This window comes from Saccostrea echinata, unplaced genomic scaffold (assembly GCF_033153115.1).
Source record: "Saccostrea echinata isolate AGI-Se365-2 ecotype Australia unplaced genomic scaffold, CSIRO_AGI_Sech_v1 ptg000054l, whole genome shotgun sequence".
NCBI lineage: Eukaryota > Metazoa > Mollusca > Bivalvia > Ostreida > Ostreidae > Saccostrea > Saccostrea echinata.
Window position 1 is genome coordinate 57,648,417 of NW_026889803.1, and position 24,844 is coordinate 57,673,260.

General features: G+C 32.3%; 2 protein-coding genes across 11 annotated transcripts in view; both read left to right on the forward strand.

Annotated features, from left to right (window-relative positions):
- The window catches only part of LOC133205990 (platelet glycoprotein 4-like), a 33,679-nt gene extending 28,563 nt beyond the window's left edge, over positions 1-5,116 (forward strand). For both annotated transcript variants that reach the window (XM_061341894.1, XM_061341895.1), the window contains 2 exons: positions 1,435-1,596; positions 3,450-5,116. In XM_061341894.1, the coding sequence (XP_061197878.1) occupies positions 1,435-1,596; positions 3,450-3,551 (264 nt within the window). In that variant the 3' untranslated portion in view covers positions 3,552-5,116. The remainder of the gene's footprint in view (positions 1-1,434; positions 1,597-3,449) is intronic.
- A 6,125-nt stretch (positions 5,117-11,241) lies between these two features.
- Positions 11,242-24,844, forward strand: part of LOC133206059 (FH1/FH2 domain-containing protein 3-like) — a 52,461-nt gene continuing 38,858 nt past the window's right edge. For 3 of the 9 annotated variants that reach the window (XM_061341969.1, XM_061341968.1, XM_061341967.1), the window contains exons 1-2: positions 11,244-11,795; positions 21,023-21,076. In XM_061341969.1, the coding sequence (XP_061197953.1) occupies positions 11,757-11,795; positions 21,023-21,076 (93 nt within the window). In that variant the 5' untranslated portion in view covers positions 11,244-11,756. Of the gene's footprint in view, positions 11,796-21,022; positions 21,077-24,844 lie in introns of all 9 variants that reach the window. The other 6 variants (XM_061341966.1, XM_061341975.1, XM_061341973.1 and 3 more) reach the window with 4 other exon arrangements.

The following is a 24,844-nucleotide window of genomic DNA, read 5'->3' on the forward strand; positions in this document are numbered from 1 at the left end:
ACGTGACTTTTATTGATGAATGTTAAGATTTTTATCCTTTGGTTCACTGTTTATCTAGGCCTACTATTAGTATTTGTGACTTTTTTCAAAATAATCCATGTTAAAATATATTTGAAACCTAACATATCTACCTTATTTATCTATCAACATGTTTCAGTCTCAGACATGCAACAAAAATTATAGAATAGAAAAGTACTTAAGAAAACCAGAAAGTTTAACATACTTTTATCTCACCAGAGCTGTAGGCCCATATGAGCTTTTAACTCCAAGTTTTATCCATTTTTCTGTTCTCTAGCTGTCCTCTGTGTCTGTCTCTCCTCTCTGACATTCAGCTTTACAGGTGTTCATCAGTATATATCAGTTTTAACCACACAAACTTTAACATCCTTAGGTAAGAAGGACTTATTCAAAGGGAAGGTCTTCCTCATAACAAGGGGAAAAGATATTAATCCACAAATATATAAAGACAATTCTCCTAGCAACAAATTTTGCTGGATTTCAACGCCTTTTTTAAGTTACAGCTTTCTAAAAAATTAAGAAACTTTCTGCTTTTCTTAAATATAAACTTTAGGTATTCAGTTGGGATTTTGTACATTTATGTGCATAGCAAATTTGTAGAACAAGTTTGAATTCTAAATGGTCTATTTGTTGAAGTTAAGGCTTTTATTGACTAAAAAGCAATATTTTCCAGAAGGATTTGATTAAACATAGATCTATGTTTAGGAGATAACCCCTTGTTGGGTGACATTTTGTTGTTCAAAGTAATTTTTGGTTAATCTTTGAGTCGAATTGAAATTAAATACACTGCAGAGTTGCATGTTAAGTCCCAAGTTTCGTAGACCATGAATTTAGGTCTTGCATCCACTAGGCTCAACAGTGGAGTTAGAAAATATCTTACATCTTTGAAAATCTTCTTTACTCAAGGACTTCTAGCCAGCAAACTGTTTGCAAGTCTTGATTAAAATGAGCAGCTGGCCTTCTATTTAAAAACTAAGGTTTTGAAATTCATATTGACTACACATTCACAATACATATTAAAACAGGATGGTTGAAAAAAATCATACAAATTTTGGGGGTCATTTGATCACAAGTCATTGCAAAAGGTCAAGGTTATTATAAAAGCTCTGTATAACCTAGTATGAATTATAAAAGAAAGTTTTCTAGTTTTATATAATTACTGTCTGTCAGTAAACTTAGTATCTTTATGGCATATCCATTGAATTGGGTTTTACTAATGTCTGCTGCATTGCATTAATTCTGAGGAAAGAAAGACAGCTGACTGTTTTGTGATAAAAATTCTGTCGTAAATCCTGTGTGTACCTATTGTACAGTAGTGCTTAATTAAGTGTTTGCATTTTGTGTGTAACCAACTATTAAAGCATCAATTAATTAGCCTTTTAATCTGTTGTTGACTTCTTTTTCTGTGTTTTCCAGAGTGCTGTGATTGATGAGAAGAATGCTAAGATGCTACAAGACATGTTATTCACTCCTCTCAAAGTGGTGCATGTGATGGAAATTGTCCTTATATCAGGCGGCTCCCTCCTTGTGGTGGTATCAGTTAGTTACATCATTTATAGGAGGCAAAAAAGAAAATGGGTGAGTCATTACGTGTCATTGCTAACCAAGATTACTTTCTGGCCCACAGGAAGATATAAGACTATAAGTATATATATTGCTTTCATTTGTTGCTTGTTTACACTCTGTCAACAAATTTAACTTGGGTCATGAAATACTAACTGCAGAGATAAGAGGCTATATTTTCAGTGCCAAAAGAGGTGAAGACTTCATGTTAAGTTAAAAAACAGAGAATAATTTCTGATTTTTTTGGAACTATGCCAAAAGTGACTGTCTCATTTAAAAAACATTATACAAACCATTTTTTTATGAATAAATCAAGCAAAACAATTCTTGATGAAACAAGTGTGTATATGTTTGTATAAAACCAAAGCAGCTCTTAAAGTTCATGCAGATTATTTGCTTTTTTATCTCAGAGTCCTCTTTTGGTAACCTGTTTAATCTTTGCTTATACTAAAAACTCTTATTTTAAAATGTAACCAACTGAGAACTGGTGAAGCTGATGTTATAGGTCAAACATGTCGAAAATCAAAATGAATATCAACATTTAATACATGTATACATTGGATGCAGAGTTCAAGCAAAGGGTAGAAAAAGGTAAACATAATCCCAGATTCAGCAGAGATAAAGTGCTGTTTTGAGAACATGGTGTCATACATCACATTACCACACGGATATAGGTAAAAATGACAAAGGAAATCATTCTGAGATGCAGTGGCTAGAATTAATACTAAAAAGGATGACCAATGCTGATAGTGTAATTAAGATAGAAAGGAGACAAGAACTAGTTTGATATGAGATTATGTTGAAAGTGTGATGAAACTAAGGTGTAGAAAGGACACAAGGGAAGTCTCTAAATGTCAGAAACATACTTGTCAGACTTGGAGAAATATTACAATGAAAGATAAGGGAAACTCTGTTCCCTTTGCAGCAAATGACAAGATCTTTGGAAAGGAAGTTATTTATCAGACAGGTAAGGTTAAAGGTCAAGGCTGACTGTGTTGGTATTGTGACAGCACTAAACACTGAACCCAAGTGCTACATTGTCAGGAAATTTGTATACAGAAATCAAACTACCATATAGAAAAGCAACAGTATTCAACAAAATTGGATGCTGATGACACATATGGCTTAGACACACAGACACAGCCCTCGATCTGCCCAAGGTTTGACTACAATATAGTTGTGTCAGAATGTTTGAAGATGTACAGCTATGAAACATATCATGAAAGTTTTCAGGTTTCAGTGTCTGAGCTTAAAGATAATGAAAGCCCAACTTATATAACCAAAGAAGTGGTTTCACAAAACAGAAAAATAAAACACATGTTTTTCTGTAAAATTTCAGAAACGCTAAATCAGATTTAGAAATATTTCAAGGATAAATAAAGATGTATGTTGTGTGGTCAGAATTTTTATCTGCTCTGAAAATATCTGGGTTGATTAAAGTAACGGTATATAACTGTAACCATTGATACATATAGGTTTCCAGAACTTGTTGATTTGATGATAAAGAACTGAGCAGGAAATCATTTCTATCATTCAGAGTTCTTACCAGATTATTTTAAAAATCAGATAGTCATGAAAATTTAGCATCAATACAGTTTTCATCTTTAGCTATTTTTGGCAAAAGATAATGAATAAAGTTATGCTTATATTTAAAATTTTTGTTCAATCATAAATCTGGATGCCAACAAAATTCCCAGATACATGTACAGGAAAAAAAAATGTTCAGAAGCTCTTTTTTATAGGGTAATTGGTGGTTAATTAACTGCTCAGAATTTGGAACACATGCATTGTTTAACCTTGTAGTTAATTATACATATCTTTATATCATCTTATAGGTGATTTATCTAACTTTATAACTTTTTTTACAGGCACAGAAGGACACCAACAGTGAAACTAGTCACTTGATTTCCGATGGATCATCCCACGTAAATTGTGCCAATTCCAGAAAAAAGACACTGAACAGTATATGAGAGTTTGGTTTATCCAAAATCTTACATTCCAGTACATGTATTTATTAGGCATTTGATTCTTTTTTCATTCCCAACACTGGATTTAAAAAGTGTTAATTTGTCCAGAAACAAAAAGGCACAATAACAAATCCAAACTATACCCACATTTGATATTATTTATTGACTTTTCATATATGTATTTTTGTATGTGTTTAGCACATCTGCACAGATGCATGTACTTGTATTTCACCAGGAGAAATCTGTTCTTTTGTAAAGAATTATTTAGCTATGCATCTAAATTATGTATTGCATAAACATTAAGAATACAGAAAGGAATTTGCACCTTTTACAATATATTCTGTAATGAGGCTAAAATGGTCTAAATTTCTTTATGATTCACGAAATTTATATCAATAATCAGTAAATCATGGAATTAAACTATTTTTCAATATCTTTCAACATCTTTAAATATCAGTATCTATTTTCTGAGAATTATTACATAATACATACAACGTACATTTTTATATCACTAAAAGATGAATAATCAGTTTTGGGTCTAAATAATAAAATCATTTGCAGCTGTAGTAAGCTGCTTGTTCTCCTAGCTTAATTAATATGGAAATCATATATTGTAGCCTTAAGATTATATGGAGATGTGGTATTTATTGCAGCTAGGACTGTATGGACTGTTATTTTGAAAACTAATTTATACTTTATTAATACTGATTTGTACATTTAAATATTTGATAATGGATTACTTAAGTTTTCTGTAATCAGGAATATACAATATTTTTCCATAGAAGGTTACCTGTCATTATTTGTTGTACTTGTTTGAATAAGAAACATTTCACAACTTAAGTTGTTCAAATCATGTCTTACATTGCTTATTTATCATTTCTCATCAATTATTATATTTTTAATGAAATACTCATCAATATGCTTAAGTTTATATGATTAAGAGCATCTTAAATGTCCACAATCACTTATTCCCTGTGCCAAAAATGATATGATTCAGGTCCCATCTTAATTGTTTTTTATGTACATCCTCTGTCCTTGTGCTTATTTGAATGTCATCTATTGATACACAATACCTGAACATTTGCTCAGACGAGACTTTGCCTTACTTAATGTTGTGGTGAATTCTGTAATCTTTGGTTATCCATGTTTTCTGATCCTCTTCCCCTGTCTTTTTATTTAAGTTTCACAGAGAGTTTAGAGGACCAAATTTGTTATCAATCTGTGTTTAGCAGCTTTTTTTCTACTTTAAATATAAAATTTGTTTGAAAAAAAAATTAATACTTATCATTTTTATTAATAAGTTCTATTTGTAGAATGCCATTTCTTATGTTTGTAAAGTGTTAACTATACTGAAATACATTTCCTTGTTGTTAATTTCGTAGGTGCTACAATTGTTGTTTGTTTACAGAAAAAGAAATGTATTATAGAACAGCATTTAATAGTAAAACACATAATACTCTGTGTTTCATGTAAGACTGCAATATGTAATTTGTCATTTAATATATCTTTGTACTTTGTTTCACAATCAAAATTATTAGATTTTCAATAAACACTCTAAACAACGGACAGCATGTTTTTGATTAAGACTACTTTGTTCTTGCTTAAGTATACAGACAAACATGTAAACCCAGACTTCTTATCACACTTCAACATCAGCCATTGCACCCAGAACTTACCAACTGCTTGTCATCAACTGTATATATACAATGTGCTTATTGTTATTGTAGAAAGGAGAGGGAAAGTGCATAACTTTGAAAGTCTGGTTAAAAGTACAGAAAAATCAGTTTCAAATGTTCAGTTTACATTCCAGTTGAGTGTGACAGATTATAAGTGAAGAGATTAAGTTCCCTATGCTGTCTCTGTAAGCGGTGATGTATTTGTGTTTATTGTATAGCCCCTAGGTTTGTTAAGAGAGATTATCATTCAAAAAATATGTAGACATTTTTAATAACTTTTATTTGAAAATGGGGTGATGGGGCTCTTCAAAATTAAGCAACTTACTAACAATACACTATACAATGCCTATCATTATATGATTGAAAAATTTGATTGGCTGAGATCCAACAATGTAGAAAAAATACTATTTATATTCACCTGTATGTGACCTTCCGGATGAATATTATATAAATATTGCATATAATTGAGTGTAACATTGAAAATTTTCACCCTAAGAAAACCATTGTCAACCGAGGTGCAGCCTGGGTGGTTAATGGATCAAAGGCCGTGCTCCCACCTCTGTTTTTAGAGTTCCATGTATACTTTGCTCACAGTCTGTATTGTTTCAGTGGACTTCTGAGCATGATTACTGTTCATCATGTTGAGGGAGAGTATTTTAAAAATTGTCAAGATGTTATGTTTTTAAATGTTATGTAATATTGTCAAGAGTGCTCCGTGGTGACAAAAAATGATGATTGTAAATAAATGTGAGTTCCATTTGATCAAATGCAATGAAACTATATACATTGACAAAATAAATGTTTGAACATATAGGATATAATAGTGTGTTGATCCGGCATTTCTGAAAATAATATGAAAAAGAGCGAGATTTTCTGCATGACCCTCGTAACATGGATAGGAACTTTAAGAGATTAAGTAGTTGTCGTGCCCAGTATAAGGACCTGCATCACATGAGGCTACATAGCAATAACCTAAGATCATTGGAAGTATAATACATTATACAAAATCCAAAACTTTAAATATTTTTCAAGTGATTTTTAGTTCACTTCAATGAGAGTCTCAGATAATGTTTATGGTTGAGTGAGAAACTCAGATTTTTTTTCAGCTCTTTTCAACAAGAGGCTAGTATAAATTAAATGTCAAATGTAAGAAGTTGGGCGAACAAGCGGAGAAAAATGCCTATGTTCGATCGATCGACACATAAGAACGTGAAAATTAAATCTCAGATATAGTAATTATTTCAATAGTGGGTTGAAAATGCATTTCAAAAACCAGGTTGCAACCACTATTGAAATAATGTTCACTATTAAAATAATTCAATATTATTTCAATAGTGGCCAAGAATGCATTTCAAAACCAAGACAAGGTTGCAACAACTATATATTGACTATAAAATCGCTATTTTATTAGTGGTGAAGAATGCGTTTCAAAACCACGTTTCAAAACTATTAAAATAACATCCAATAATAAAATAATTATTTCAATAGTGAGTTTTATATCAATAGTGGATGAAACATTGCAACCACTGTTGAAATAACACCGACTATATGTACTGAAAAAAATGTTCTTGTACTGTTCATAATATGAATAATCTATTACATACATGTACATGTGAGATAATAAACTTGTTGAAGATTATTTTTAGCACAACAAAATCGGTATACATCATAATTCTTATTCTTCAGTTAGATTTATATATATTTATATTTCATTAACAATAGACACATTGGGTACCACTGCTTACTCTTATTCTTGCAGATAATATAAAAGTCAATTAATTCTTATATCTAGTTCATTATCGGGTGTTGTATTGAAATATTTAAATAATTATTTCAAAAGTGAACGCTATTTCAATAGTGGTTGTACAGTGGTTTTTGTTTTGAAATGCATTCTCAACCCCTATTGAAATATTTATTTCAAAAGGGAAAAAGCTAAATGCTACAATTTCTGATATTTTGCAAATACCTCCAAGAATATAGATTAGAATTGTGAAAATTACAGGCATGTCTTTTATGATCCATACAAGGCACAACCGGAATATACAGGGCTCTCGTTCTGCAAAAGTACTATGTTACAGCTACAGTCAAATATCTTGCTTGGTTCTAAAATTGCTAATTTATAAGCTTAAATTGTTGAAAATACTTATAGAGAGCTTTAATTTTGTTGATGTCTTACAAGTGTAAGATAAAGAATTAAAACCTGCAGACGATGAAATAGATCGCTGAAGTAGAGAACATGTATTTTGAGTTAAAAGTTCCGTCGTAAAATGAGGACCACAATAGTTAACTTGTAATTAACCTTGTAGTCTAGAATCAAGTCCGTTTAAATCGTGATACCCGTGGATATCATAGGTTCTCATCTCAATATGTTAATATTATATTTCAGATATCATTGGCCTTTGTCAAATAGGCTTCAATATCTTTGTAAGATATCCTTTAAAAACTAGTTTTGGGAGAGGACTATCTAAGTTTTTAGAACTTGTGTCCAATCCCTTTGACATATTGTCAATAAAATATGTTCAAAACAAAACAAAATCAAAACAAAAACTATTTTTTTAAACGATATAAAACGATCAATGTATATTGTACATCAAAATTGTTGAAATCATGTTTGGCCAATCATGTTAAGAGTTGGGGCCGCAAGCATTTACAAGCGCTTGGTCTATGGGTCTTTGGTCTGTTTGATTCAATGCATGATTTGCCATGATGATAAATGTATAATATTAAAGGGGACATGCTTCACTTAGAATTACCAAGCATTCCCATAGAAATGGGCGTAGTGAGATTAAATAATGTTAACAACGTTGACTTTATAATGCAACTGTCTCTATTTCGTAATTTGAACTCTTTTTCTTTCAGTTTTTGCGCAAGCAAGCATGTACACAAAGACCCACGCTTCATTTATCCTAAACACAAATAACCAACCCGTCTTTCTAGTCAGTATTAAATTATTTTTATGTCTTTATAATAAAAAGGTATAGTTATTTTTTCTATTCAAGTATATTATGTTTTAAGTTGCGAGTCATGCTCAGCTTCTTTGTAAAACTTGAAGTGATATCACGTGACTTATTCTCCCAGGTGTAAACGTTCTGAAATCACATTAGCGTTTACACTTTCCGACTAACCATCTTTTTTTTATCTATTCCCTATGTTGATTTACTGACGCCTGCAGTGAAAATAATATGCTCAAAGAAACAAACTATCACTCCGCATTTATTTTAACTCCGTTTCCATGACGACTAAATATAACGGTACATTAAAGATGATAAATAAAAAGTGGGAACGAGGAAAATCATTATGTAACAAGAGATGCTTCATATTGGTGATGGAGGCCTGGTTCCCACACGAGGATTCTGCTACTGATGCTACCAATATCTCCAAAAGTCTCTTTAAGTTACGCAATGTTGTCGGTGAAGCTTCCGTTGTCTATAGTTTGGACAAAAGGAGTTTTTTCTTTAACATCTGGAACAACTAAATCTCTGTTACTGAGTTTTTAAGTTTAATGTGTATGTTCTATTGCGTAAATATCTCTTAGAAAAATTTTGGTATTGAAGATTTTTCCTTGATCCATCCATATAACATCAATATAGAAGACTTGAAAAAAAAAAAAAGAATTTTCCAAAGCATTTCTCTGTACATTTAAAAAATAACATTAAAAAACGAATTATTAATAACTGTTCAAGCATCCATCGTCCGTCTGTATGAAATGTTCTTATAAATAATTTTCCTTTATTTTGATTTTTTTTAAATGGTAGAGGGATAGACTTCATCGGGATGCATATTTCTGTTCATTGATTTTCACTTTCCGTGATTTGTATTTATATATATAAATGCTGTTATAAACAAAAAAAATAGACAATCCCTTTAATCAAATTATTCTAAAAGAATACTCCTCTCATTTTTTTTTTATTTTAATAATTTTCGGATATACATAAATATAATCATGCATTCATTTTCAATTTTAGTGAACTGTGTCTATTAATTACTATTTAAGCTACTTTTTTGTTTTTATTCCTTGACCAGTACAGAAAACTAGCAGCTTTAGAAATGTACTACGTAAAAAAGCTTTGTGCGTCGTTTTGATGATTTGATTAGTACTTACCATTCAAGAGTTTTTGACTAATTTTAATGTAACTTTGTAGTTTGCTCTTTTCACGCATCATTTCTGTGCAGTAATGAACAGTATTGCTCAGTTACATGTACGTTACTTGAAATATAAAGTGTTTTCCCCTTAATTCAAAATTCTACATCCCAGTTTGATTTATTTTGAAATACGTTCTTCTTCACATGCAAAAAAAAAAAAAAAAAAAAAAAAAAAAATCAATTGAACAAGGATCGCACATTTTGTAGGAAGTTCCGGGAAATGTTACATAGACATTTATTTCTGACTATTTAAAAAAAAAAAGGATGTACATCTCAGTCAGCTCATGATTTACGGTACCTTTTATTACAAAAAATAAAGTAAAAAGCGACAAGTGCCCGCCAGACAGGGCATTTAATCGTTTGAGCATCAAAAAGGACGGCTGAATAAAAGAGTTCTGAAATTTTAGTATGGTGATTATTTTGGGGGCGGGGGGTGGGGTTGAGCGATTAATTGAATTGTGTGATCGTTTCAGTGCACAATTTTAAGGTCATAATTCATTCTAAAAAATAATAAAAAACCCACAGGTGTTTGTTGACAGGAACACAAATGTGACCCCGGTGTGTATAACTGGGGGTGGGGTGTTTCTGTCCATAAACACCTGTGTAAAAATCATGTACATGTAATATACCTTCATATTACAATCAATAATAGGTCATAGCTATCATTGTTGCATTCTGCTCAGCAAAGAGCTTAAGACAGATATGAAGTATGCATGAATGACATCATTATACATTTATTAACTGGCTGGGTTCGAGGGCAACTTGCGTTTTGTCGGACCCAAGAATCACACTGTGTCTGAGGCCATTAGGCCGTTAGGGTCGGCAAAACAACACAGCCCATAAATGATCGATTTGTTATACTTTTTACTTACATGTATCTTGTACTGGCTTGAGATAATGTAAATTTCGTTTGTCCGCACTGCAGTTTAAACTTGGTCAATTCCATAACTGTCGAATGCAAATAAGATATAGCTGGTCCCGCCCACAGTATGACGTAAGCGGTCCAATATCTCACTCTGCGGTCCAACATCATTTTTTTTTTACCGCTTAGTTAAACATTGGAAATGGGTTTTTTTTAAAGAATAGATTTATATAAGAAGCAATTATTAAAGGTATAACAGTATTCATTTTCATTTCTTAATTATATTGGGGTATATACAATTGGTTTTACACATATCATTCTTGAATAGCAGTTATTAGCTTTCATAAATTGAAGTAAAATTCAACAGAACTTTAGGAGTAATCTATTTTTTGTTCTCTTTCAAACGTAAATTTGCATTTTTTTGTTTAGACGTACCTGTACGTTAACCTACGATATCTATTCCTTGAGAATTAATGATGGAACAGTCGCTTTCTTTCGTCCAACAATTGGACGAGATATAGATATATTCTAAACGCTAAGGAGGTGAGAGAGGGTAGTTGTGAATGATTGAAAACAAGAACTTTATGCCCTGTATGTTTATGCTTTGTTGGGGAGGCTGTGAAATATTGGTTAGGCTATTGACGTGACACTTAATAATCCTTTGGTTGCTGAATGTCTTCTTCTTCGTATGCACTCTTTTGAACCTAAACGCTAATTAGATAATTCACTTTACCTCTCTTAAATCCATCTGTTGCGTCGCTTGTATTCTTATTCTAAAGGAGTGAGTACATTTTTGCGTTGTTTGGAAAATACTTCGAGCACGGACTTAATGTAAGCAGGATCAATCTTATTTTTCAACAGTTACGTATACGCTTTCAATCTTTTTTAAATTGTTATTTTTGCAAATATACGTTTATTAAACTCAAAGTAAGTGAACCGTATCGGATGAGATGAAAACATTCTCGACTGCAATGAATGTTATTGGACTTTAATTAGTAATCACTATTCATAGAAAATGAGTGTCAGATTATAATGCTTATAGTTTTAATGCAACATTATCTTGGCACGCGTCTGGCATATCAGTTCAGTAACAACAGACATCGTATTGTGTGTTTTTTCGTTCGTACCTTCTGTGCAGTTCCAGAGCAGGATTTAAGCAGATTGCTTAGGGTGTAAATAAACTTTAGCACCAAGCGAAGAAATTGGAAAACTTATGATGCATCAACAACTGACGACTCGCCAAGATTTTCCTTATCAAATATTTTCTATTTTTGATAGATAAGTTTAAAAGACATATCTTCGGTGCGTTTGATTGCGAGTTGTGAAGGATACGGCGCTGGTGTCTGAGATTCATTCATTGGGCCGGTGCCATCCCCGGCTGGTTAACTCAATCCGTCTCTAGAGATCAGAACTCAGCCCCGTTATACATGTAGATCGGAAAATGCATTGGAAGAATCGAGAGATGTAGTGCCTTGGACTTTTTTTTATATATATTTTTGCCTTTAATCCGTTGGACCAATTTTCACCATGTCTTATAGACGTTATTCCAGAGACTTAGGTAGTTCGGTAAGTACCCACTTTATATAATCTTGGGCTTGGACAGTGAATTAAAAAAGGAGGGGTTAACTTCTCATCTGAAAGTTTTTAATCACAATAATATGAATTGAGAGCAATGTTTTGAGGGAATCTACATATGTACCTAATAAGCTTTTATCTAAAAAGTTAAAAGTGTAATGAAACGGAGAGTAGATGGTATAAGGATGATTTTCTCGATGATAAAGTCAGCTGACGTTAATTAACGGTCGGACGCCAGTATAACGAGACAAGCCCGCAGTTGTGGATGATGCATCAGAACGTTGCAGCCAGGACGATATTTTTTTTCTTTGTACAAGAGTTAATCTTGAAGCTTGTCAGACGATAAGAATCAGTTAAACATAAGAAATCTGTGCATGAATGATCTTCTTGTTCAAATTCTTGATTCTGAATGACGTTTTATACGTTCAAAAGTCACAGACACTATCGAAGATGTGTTCTAGTCAAAAATAGGGTCGAGAACACAGCAAACAGACTGTTCAGTACACGGTTATAAACTTTTGGTACTTTCAATGAGTGCTAATGCCAATGGATCTATCTGAGTATTCGTATATAGTGCAATTAATCGTTCATTTTTGTTTTCTTTAAATTATACGTCAAATTTTCTGAGCAAGTTTGATAGAAGATACATAATTTCTTAGCTGTTTTCTAAGGGCCTTGTGGCTTACCTCTTAAGAGGGCTGGGTGGTCATGGCCATTGTTGACTATTTGAACCGCCTTGAAAAGGAGTTCTCTGTATAAAATTATAGGAAATTGCATTAAATATTATTGCTGGAACGTGTGCTTTTTTGTTTTGTTTTTGTTGTTGTTCTTTTTAAACTAATAATACTTTATGGCTACAAAAACATATTTCATAATTTGATGTAAATCCGTTTGGTAATTTGTTGACCCCTTCCACCTTAACAAGAAATTAAACAAGTAGAAGTAATTTTGATATGAGGTATTATTTAATCCAACAATTTTTCGTAGAGCATATATGACATCCAAACGGTATATTTGTGTTATATATGATTAATTTCGTTAACTTTGTTAAGTCTGAAGTGACGAAAGTTTTGTCCGTCAGGTCTTTCTCACTTATACATGTAGTAACCAGTCACCACTATTTAGTAGGAGTAATTCAAATCACAAATTGACCTCTATATAATTCAATGCGTAAAATATATTCCCAAGAACAAAATGAGTCCGGATTAATAACTGTTTCCAGATGATGTAATTACAGCTGGCAAAGAAGTGGTAGGGGAGTGCAGATAATAGCAGTATTACCCGGTATATCACACGCCAGACCGAGCGCTAGTCAATGTGGTAATTAATTGACAACGTGCTGTACCATACTGATAACGAATTCATAATGCTTTTGTCTTTTATCTTGGAAAAATTAGCATTGAGGAGACTTAATTGCGGCAGATGATTTTCTACTTCGTTTAGAATGTATAGACAAAAAGTTATAAAACGTAATTATTTTCATCCTCGTCAAAGTGTATCTCATCATTGTTGGGTATAAATGTTAGCCCACAGATTAACAGGGCAATCATTTTATTTTTATTCCTCACAAATTGGCATGGCCAGACTAGCCAGACTAAGGTAACTATTCCACTTATCTTTCTTCAAAAGAATGGCCGACATTTGTCTATTTTGCATGTTTTGTTTTTATCGCTCCTGATGTAGGTAAATATTTGTCTCTTTGGTTTATTTCCAAATTTCCTCCAGAGTCTTTGCTACACTAGAAAAATGTCTGTTGAATGTTACCGTGGCATTAAAAGAAAACACATACAAAATAGTAGAGCTTTTTACTTCTTGTGCTTAAAGGTTGAAATTTGCAGACATATTGTAGAAATGCGTATCATAAACAAACCACATTGCTGCCCAATGGACACCATGAATTCAATACTTAATATTCTCCTATGTTTTATAAATGATGATCAAAACAGAAAACTATACTCATGGCATAACATTGAATGATTTATATCATAAAAATTTATTATATAAGATTTGAAGTTTTTTCTTTTTAATAGTTGATGATATTAATTCCTACTCCCATTGCTTTGTTGTCTTTTGTTGTTGTTTTAAAGAAATGCGGTAATATGTCGTATTTGGTAGTTGTCAAAAGGGAGTCGAGCATAGATCTGAAACAGGTCCACTTCGTTTTAGTCTGTCGTTTTTTCTTGCCATGATATGTCCAGTTATCCCTGGTGTCTTTGGTTCCTACGAAAGGTCTATGGATGAGAGTTCCTTTTACTGTCAAAAGAAATTCCAATTTTTGTGCATATACTAGTTCTTGTAATTGTAATCAAATATGAGCACTACTTATATCTCTTTGAACTCGAAATAAAAGACACCACAGTGTCTGTCACATTTGTTTCATAATTGGATATTTTACTAAAGAAAGATATTATGGCAAACTAACAACTAACCTTTTTGTCAAACGTGGCGACTTCAGCTTTTTTTATCGTCAACTTCCCTTATTTATGTAGCAATATACCATTGAGCTTATGTCTCCCAGTTGATTCGATACACAAGAGCATGTTCTACGTACGAACAATTTCTAATACGAGGCAAGCTATTGACAAATAAGTTGATGATACAAGGATATCAACAATCTCGTTTAAGGTCAACATTAATTTCGCAAATTTTATGGTCGGCACAATAACCTTGTTATCAAATAAAATCTATCGTTAAGTCGAATTTGACTGACGTTTTTCATTCAAATTGCTTACTCCTCCATGGCACCTGATCCCACCTCTGATGTTTTATGAGGTCCGTGTTTCTTCTGCTCCTATTTGTATAGTGTCAGTGGACTTTTGAACTTTATATTTCATGTATATGGACAGATTTTGTAATTAGTCTGCTCGATTATGTGCACTGTGTATAAATCTATACAACGACTTTTCATGCATATTTATCTTTCTTCTTAGTAAGGTTATGGGGATTCTGCGAAACCTCATATCTTCCAGGAAAAGAAAAAAAAATATTTGTCTATTTTCATCACCAAATCCGAAAAAGAAATGCTAGATAATGCTAGATGATTTTCAAAACACTTATTTAAAGGTAAAGAACAGAAAACAATATAAATAAAAAGCTTCATAGTACAAAATTCAGGGTATCCATTCTAGGTATTCATGTGTGTTCATTTGAGTTCTTTCCAACAATGTGTACCGTGATTTCATGCGTTCATTTCTATGTATTCAAGGGTGAAAACTTTGACATATATCTTAGACTATAATTACTTCGATCCAGATAGGTTGTTGATGTTGGACATCCATGCACAATTTGTTGTCGTGCCATCAGCTGATGTAGGTGAGTCATATATTAGTTGTCAATAAACTGTATGATAGAATTCTTCTTGTACAAATACACACCCAGATACGTGGGAGGAGAAAAAACATATAAAGCATGCCTTATCCTTACCAGCATTTAATGGTAAGAAATATAAAGACGTGAAATAAGTCTGTAAAGTTTACTAAACAGTTGTAGACAATTCTCTCTCTCTCTCTCTCTCTCCAGGGGACCTGGTGATTTGCTTTCGATTATCTTCAGCCTCCTCCACAATCTTATAATCTTAGTCAGGAGTGAGTTTACTGAGATTCCTCAGGGGAGTGTGTTAGTGATAAAAAGTAAAGAAAACAAGAAAAACAAATTGCTTTACAGAACACAGCTTATTAAATGTTTATTTCAGTCTTAGTAGAGAGGATCTTTTTCACCCTCTTATACCCCGTAAATATAATAATTCAGAGTAGATTTTTCATAAGTTTATATCTTGCCGTAAATGCTACGTTTATTTCATTTGATGTCATTATATGAGATGAACATTTTTGAGTTCTTTTGATATTTAAAACGTAAGGAAGCAAAATGAAGTAAAACGTACAGTAACTGTTGTTGAAGGTGTAAAATGGTCATCTATGTACAATCTGTCATCCATCGAGTTTGGTTATGTTTTACAAGAATGTTACAACAAAATGATAATGCGGGAAAGTTTGCTTAATCTTTTTGTTTTATACAAATATTTAATAATCAAAAAAAGATGATTTCAAAATTTTGATCAGATTTGATATCTTATCCACTGACGTCAAAGTAGGAACTATTTCTAGCTCGCACCCACGTGTTTCTAGCAATAGATGCAATATTGCTGTTGGGATTTACTTAATGCCAACATTAAACTGAGATATTTATCCAGGTAGATACTTCTGACTTACTGAAATTAAGTACTAGTGATGAAACAAAATGATTAACAGTCGAAGTTGCTGAAAAATCTTTGAATTTTTCGAAAAAGGTTTTCCATATTTTCAATGAATAATCTACATTTTAAAGGAGAGCAAGGAAAAAGATGAGGAAGTTAATTAATGTTGATATTGGAGATTTCTGAATGGGTTGGTTACATTGGTTTAATTAACTACAAAACCATATGTCATGGGCAATACAAGGCCTTTGACCTTGTACGAATGAAGGTCTAATGGCTTATGCATGAACTGAATGTAAACCATGGTTTTCATTGAAAGAACAGCGGTCAAGGTCAGAAAAAACAGATGTTTGTCAGAAATTTGTTAGTGTAGTTGGCACTCACTCAAAGTTGGCAGCGCGAATGTGCTTGATTACATGCACGTGTACTTGGTCCGCCAGCAAACAGCTCAAGAGAGATAACTTCTGTACGGAAAGTATTTAGAATCTGACAACTTGAAAAATATATATATGTATTGTAAAAAAAAAGAATATTAGTATTGTTATAATAGACCGTATATATTGTAATTGCTGCTTTCTTAGTTCATCAGTTCATTTAGATTTTCCGTTGCTTGCCATTTTGGTAGTTAAAGCACGATATTTTTATAATTATTTTGCATCTTCGCTAAACAAGGGTTTTAGGTACATTTTGCTTAGGGGGATAGAGTGAACCAAAAACCTAGGCTGTAGAAGATCCATTTTTATAACTTTTAAAAGATATCAAATTAGTTTTGCAAAGCTAAACTCCGGAACAGTTTTTGGCCTTTGATTTATTTTTTCCGGGCCTTGTCGCAAGAATTTTTTTTCATTTCTTGTATAATCAAAAGCCCTAGAGCATCTGTGTGTAAACTGTATGTAGAATTTTGAAAATCTATTGACTCCATGCAGGTCAAAGTTAAAAAGCATCCTTGCGTCAAAGAGAATTCAAAATCAAATAAACTGCTCTTCCAAAAGACATTTTTTTCGGAAAAAAACTGTACAAGAAAATTTTAAATCTTAGGTTATTAAGCTTTAATTCTTGAGTTGTTTTTTTTTTTTTTTTTTTTTTTTTTTTTATAGATTTAAATGTTCACCCCCCCCCCCCCTCCACCTCTGGACCAGAGTAGGATAGAAACAAGATCCAAATTTTAACGAATATGTACTGTTTTTCTGATGTATTTCTATGAGTAAACATTATTATGATAAAGAAAAATATTTTAGGGAAAAAAGTTCGAGAAGTTGATGAAAAACATGATAAATCTGTCAAATTCATGTAGAAACGTTCTCATAATGTTGATTTTAATTTTTTTCCATATCATGTCACATCCAGGGAATGTGGGTGGAGACAGATGATGGTATACTTGGTATAAGAAAAAAAGAATTCTTTGAAATCTCATCAAGAAACGGGGCTACAATTTGTACATATTACATGTAATATGCAAATACATGTATGCTCAAATTCAAGTTATCTTAATTGGTTCAACTTCATCGAAATCACGTCCTGTGAAAAGATAAAAAGCATCAAGTGTAATAATTCGAGATTTATATAAAGCATGTTATTACATTTATTGTCGAGATCAACACAAAATGTGATCATATCACTCACTTTTTAAATCAAATATTACAAAATTATTTTTTGACTGATTTATGCATTAGCGCAAATTGTTATAACTTAAATTAGAAGTATTCATATAATAGGTAAAAATTACTATATTTACTCCACCCCACCCCCATCCAATTGAGCAATAATATTTTCGGTAGAAATTAAAAGGGAGCACGTATTTCCCGAGACGCAGCCGAGCTAAATGCAATGTAGTTCTTGTAAACAGGGACAAAAAAAAAAGAATGTCATGTTCAGCATCTTTTTAACAGGAGCTTTTTTTTCTTGATTGATATAGAAACCAAAAAATTTTGAGGTATAGTCAGAAATATCTAACAAGAAATCTTCCGAAATTCCAATACATCTTGGTCACAACTTACATGTATTATATCATTTTGCATTATACATTACATTTTGCATCAGGTTCAATGCAAGCATCAGGTTCAGTGCAAAACGTAACGACAGAAAATGTAGTAATACATTTGAAGAGGGGAACAAATAGGAAATGTTTATTGGTTAAAACTATACTTACCTCATTCCAGTACAAAAGGCACTTCTATGTGGAGATAAACTACGATTATTACATTTAGCATTATTACATTCTGCGTTGAGATCTATGCAAAACGTAATTATAACTTTCTGACGTTGGTATGACGCAAAAATGTTACAACGTAATTAATATAAAAAAAAATTGAAGAGGGGTCGAAATATTAGGAAATTTTATTATTTTTTTTTTTTTTATATTCCAGTAGAAAAAAGTCATTTCTTTGTGGAGATAAACAGCGATTATTACTTTTTTGCGTTATTACATTCCGTGTTGAGATCAAACTAATTTGTGAAATCAAAAAAAAAAAAAAAAAAAAAAAAAAAAAAAAAAAAAAAAATCCCAGTTAGTGCGTCGTTATTACATTATGGCATATTAGCCATGTTTGGGGACGACAAGAGGTATTACCATATGAAAATTCTATGTCAATCGGTTATAAATTTCTTTTCTCTGTCACATATAAGATTGGACTTCATTAATTATTATTTTTTTTTTACAATGATATAAAAATCTTCTCAGTTTTCAAAGAATTTCAAATGAACAACACCATTTGTATCCATTGTTATACGCATGCTTTCACAAAATTGTGTTCTTTAGCGTCACAAAAACATTTCAAATCCTGGAAAGCTAATATTGCATCCTCTGATTCTTCAACAAACCAAATACAAATTCAAGCATCGCGGAAATGGACGGGATAAACTGAGTTCTTACTGTACATAGATAGATATACTTTTTGCAAAGCGACATGTGCAAGAATATGGTTCTACTTCATAATTTTTTCCAGACAACTCACTTGTTAAATAATAAATAAATATTCTCAGGTTCAAGCAATAGACCTTTTGTTTAAAAAAATATATTACAGTATACAAAGCATTTTGTTTAATATGAAATCAATAAACATAAAAAAAGATGCTTATTTGCAAGGAGGGATACAGTTTACAACTATAGATGTAAACTTAGGGGTAACGACCCACTGAGCATCTTTGCGGGACCTTGGAAGCGCCTGTTTTCTATAATTTAACCTTTAAGGTGCTGATATTTTGTTCCGTCCTGAACACGTTGTTCAAATAAACTTCATTCCCAGCAACAGATCTACATACATCTAATTATATTGCAACATATTTCTCAAAAATATTTCAAGATGTCACAGGGGTATAAATGTAGAACTCCCTGTAAGATTTTCTAAATGTGATGAAAAATTGAAATCATCGATAATGGTAATACATGTAATTACTTCTTTGTAATTTTGAAAAACTGATTGTGAAATCATAGAGAATGTCGGATAATTTTCATTTTGTGGATTGTTTTGTCTTTATTACGGTAACATATTTTCTTCTTTATGTCAAATTTCGTTAGAAATCATAATCATTGTGAACCGTATAGATTGAATAAGGTCGGAGTAAAACAATTATACTTTTCACTGTCATTGTTTCAAAACTGGATTAAAAGTAGAATATTGGGTGTTTATGAAGTTCAATGAACTTATGGTGTTCAGAAGGTATATCCCTTTCAATTGACCATTAATTATTATTTATTTATGTTTTTTCCCCTAATCAAATTGTTTTAATTCGGAAAGAATAATTTTTAAAAGATTTTTTTCCTGTTTTGTTGTGTTTGCATTTGTTTGTTTGTTTGTTTTGTTTGTTTGTTTGTTTGTTTGATCTTTTCAGAAATATTAGTTTTGTAAATCAATCAATATTCTGAAAATATTTACATTCAAACGGAATGTACGATCAGTATTTGATATAAAAGCTAATTAGCCAATACAAAATTTAATGTCACTTACTTTTGTTATCAAAAATTCTATCGTAATACAATGTACATAAGTAATTTACAATAATCGACGAATTTAAGATTTGGTTTGATAAAAATAAAAAGCAAGTGCTTAGTTATACTATACCAATAAGCATTCATTATCCTCGTTTATAAGCCTTTACAAAAAAACAAGTGTGACACCGCCAGATATAATAATATAATGCAGTTGTCGGGTATGAGCTTTAAATCATGTTAGGTTAGTCATATGTATGTTACCATGGCCACTTGTTTACCGATTCCTCCTCGTGATAAATCCCCAAACTATCTGAGTCTTCAGAAAATAGCAATGCTATAACGCATGTACATTGACATACCACTGACGATGATTAACATCTACATGGACCACTTCTGACTGAAGCCTGTTCGGTAATCATTTATCCCACGTAAACAGATGAGATGCAACTTCGGAGAGTGCATGTTTTAATTAAAGAAATGTAAACGAAGAAGCAAAAAAAAAAAAAAAAAAAAATCTACGAACCAATGAGGAAATAAAAGTCTGTTTACAAAATAACTGGAGTAACAGAAGTAATTTTCAAGTAGTTTTTTGGAGAGAATCAACGTATTTTCATAATGAATCAAATAAGTAAACAAAGGATGAAATAGCAATGTTACTGATCAGACGATAAGTGATTTTCTCGGTAGGGGGTATATTACATAACGCTAGCAGGCCAAACAGAAACATATGTAAAACAATTTTTTTAAGTTAATAATTTATCATATTCAGCGAGGCTGAAAAAAGCAAAATTAACAGAAGTTCATATTCCGTAGAATCTAATCAGAAATTTCTCTCTTCTGTCGGCATTTTACCATCTGCAAGTGAAAGCAAAACAAAAATATACCTGGCTCAAGAACCCCACGTGACGTACTTAGATCTTCTGCCAGAATCTGGCTCCGTTACTAGGGAGCAAGGTAGATATCATGTCCCGAGGAATTAATCCCGACATCTTCATCCTCCGCTGAATTTTCCCCGACAACAGATATTACCCATTTTCAGTGCAATCCCTCAACATATATTTGTGAGTTTTTGAGGACTATTTTTCTTTATTGTAGCCGTCTTATGACCGGGGATATGGCAGTGTATCTAGCGGCAGAAGCCATGGATCCGTAAGTTTGATACTTAAACTATAATCATTTATCGTCATTTATTATGACAGGCAGTCATTTCACCCCAAATTTGATCAACCTGAAAAATACAGCTTAAAAATATCATTAAATATTATGTATCTGGTGTGGTATGTTTGTAGAGTCTTAAATGTTTTGTTTTGGAAAACATACAATAAACCATCTTGTTAGCGTACATTGTAGTTACGTAACTGCAAATTTCAATTTGTCTTTAAATGATGCCAGGTGATGCGCTTTGGCATTACCAAGAAAATAAGAGATTGTTTCCAAATTCTTAAGTAAAAAAGACTTTAGAACCATCCAATAAAGGCGGAGACAAATACAACTAAACCGATCATTTGAACTATATAGTCATTCTCAATATACAACATTAAGAAAGTCTTCCTATTTTTGAAAAGTTGATTCTGTCTGTTAGAAGGAAATGAAGACTGTCTGTTAGAAGGAAATGAAGATTGCAGAATACACTTATTTATATATATATATATTCACCTATTCCGAGTGCAAGAGAAGGTATCACTGTTAACGCTCCGAGTCTGAGATGAAACAGTCAATGTTTGATGGCACGTGTTTTCTATTTCTACAAGGGTTTATGCCAAATCTTCAAACACATTTGATAACTTTCTCGAAATTATCTTCTATTTCCAGAGATCAAGAGAAATATCGGATGACAAAACAAAATGATTTCGATCGCATTGACACTCACAATTTATATATTTTTTTTTTTAAATTAATTTTTCACTCTTATAAAATTTCAATTCATAAAAATCAATAAAAAATTTACCTTCCTGAATTTTTTTCTGATTTACATAAAATTGGAAATGTAAAAAAGAGATTAATTTATAATATTTTTGTTTTATTTTATTCTGCATTGTGAATTTTGGATACTTATCAAATGGTACACTATATAACCAACCATGAATTTATCAGCTCCACAGGTATGTGGCAGCAGTGGCTATGGTCCGTGTTATTCTTAATTGATGCTTTCGTATTTACGTTCCAAGGCAATATTCTTGATCACCTGCTTTTGATGAAAACCATCAAACCGCCACATGACGAAAGACAGGTCCCGCGTTCTGTGGAAGCAGCATCTTCACAATATTACCTTGCACCAAGACGCGCCTAGACTATTCTCTTAAGAATGTTTCACGAAATTCCAATCATCTTGTCAAACCAAATTACACACACATGTGCTTCCAATTCATTTAAAGAGTTATTTACCTACGTTAACGTAGTTTGCATGTTTACATTTGCATTCTTCACTCCGTTTTACAAAACCAGATTTTCTGCAAAAGGTGTAGGATTCAGACGCATCTTTTTCCGTTTGGATCTAGTTTTTTTCTGGAGAGTTTCTTTTTCGGGTATGATTTATTTATAGTTTTTTAATTTTCAATTTTATACAACTTTTCGGCTAGTTTGTACATTTTTATTTTCCTCCTCACAAATTCAAAAGTAATACTTCATATCAATCGTCATTGTAAATTTTTAAATGAATTAATCTTAGAAACAATTAGACAAGGAGTGTATTTGTGTAGATTATTATTTTTTTTAGCTTCACTGTGAAAAGACAATATGACAAAAATGTACATGGAAATCAGTTGTTTACATTTAGTACTTATGCACACTGAATTTGCCGTATCATTATTTTAATTTTTAAAAATTAAGACGATTTTATTGTTTTTTTGTTTGTTTGTTGTTTAACGTCCCTCTCGAGAATTTTGCACTCATATGGAGACGCCACCAATTGCCAGTGGAGAGCTGCAAATTTTGTCCTATGTTCGGCACTTACGGCCATTGAGCAGTGAGGGGTCTTTTTCGTGCCAACACCTACTGCGACACGGGACCTCGGTTTATACGGTCTCATCCGAAGGACCGGTCTCCACGTCCCACAGTGGGATTCGAACCCGCGACGTAAGGATCAACTCCTTACTCCGCGACTTTAGAGCGAACGCTCTAACCACTGCGCCACGCGGGCGACACGATTTTATTGAAATAAACTCCAAAGGGTGACTCTTGCCTTCAGCCTATACTAAAAGTAAATAAAAATTCTAAAGAATACAAAACTTTGTTTTTTTCCTCTGATAGATAGAGACACTTCATCGTTTTCGAAATTGATTACTAAAGACACCTCTCTCTCTCTGGATTTTGGAAACAAGCTGCATTGTCTATGACTGCACAAGAAAGTAGTGTTTTTGCAGAAACATGCGTCTATAAAAAAGATTGGCTTTATCACAGTTTCCCCCAAACGTCGACGATACACTTTTATCTTTATTTTTAATCCCGTTGTCATGTAGTCGATTGATTTTGATACACAACTAATGGGGCCCTGTTACATTATGGAGGGTGTAGCCCGCGGTTCTTCTGATAATGAGTATCCCAAACCCGATCTGATGACAAGATAAGCTCTCAGAAGTTTGTGGTGATTTATCCTTCGTCTTTACACGTTAGATTTCGAGACAAAACCTGCTATACGTCCGACTCTATAAGTATGGACTGTTACTTTACCAAATTTCAATATTCAGAGGAAATCTTAAAGATTTTATTGACTCTCAAATCAATTATCTGCCCGCTGCAAAGTTTTATTTACATAGAGAATAATATATACATGGCAAAATCTGTATCACACCCCATATCAACCCGAGACTCCAATATCAGCCCGAGGGCCGAAGGCCAGAGGGCTGATATTGGTCGAGGGTTGATATGGGATGTGATACAGATTTTGTCATGTATTGTTGTTTTTATTATATATTTGAAAATAGTGTCCAAAAAATCATAAATAAACCTGTAAATTAAATTAATTCTTAATAATTGAATATGTTCTTTTTTTTTCGTTGAATTTCCTTTCTCATTAATTTTTTCCAAAGGCAATGCATACAGCGATAAGAAATGAAATAATTATGAATTAAACAAATAATTATTTTGAATAGCATAAAATATCTGATGAAAATTTACAATTTAAATATACTTATAAACGATCCGAGGTACTCCGAATGAAAAATACAGAGATGTTCCGGAAAGGTGTAATAAAGGGTGTGATAAAGGGTAAAATAAAGGGTGCTGATACAGGGTGTGTAATACAGGGCGCGTGCCTGTGTTCATATCAGGGATGCAAAAATCCTGTATTATTGAACAAATATATAATAAATGATTTTATCTTGTCTGTGAAAATTAAATACAGTGGGTATTAGGCCTAGTAATCACAAAAATTTTTACAAATCTTAATTCCCTTTTCTGCAAATCTATTTTAATTAAATTTAAGGATGTGTTATATCAAAAAAGTTTTTATCTTCTGCAGCGAGCGTTGTGCTGCATCATGTACACTACATCAACATATTTGGGAGGAGACACTTCTGTAGATAATTACCAAACCACAAAAAGTGGATTTCTCAGTAGACGAAGAAATTATATTTTTTTCATCCCATCTGTTCTTTCTTCCGGTCATAAGTCTATTCGTTGGCAGGGAAGAAGGGTTCGTCATCTGGAAAAATGCGTGATTTTTCTTCATGTAAATCATCCATGTTTTCCTGCAAACATCAATAAACTTGAATGGTTTACAATCTGCGAGTAAAACATCGTGATAATTAAAATAGAAAGTGAACCAAGATGATTTATATGTACTTTCAACCTCCCATTCTAAATTACCACTAACGTGTTTTTAATTTGATTTTTTAAGACAAGGTAACATTGGATGCCTTTCAGCTGATTGTTCAATTAATACAATCTAAGTTAATTAAATCTAAGTATCTTAATCTA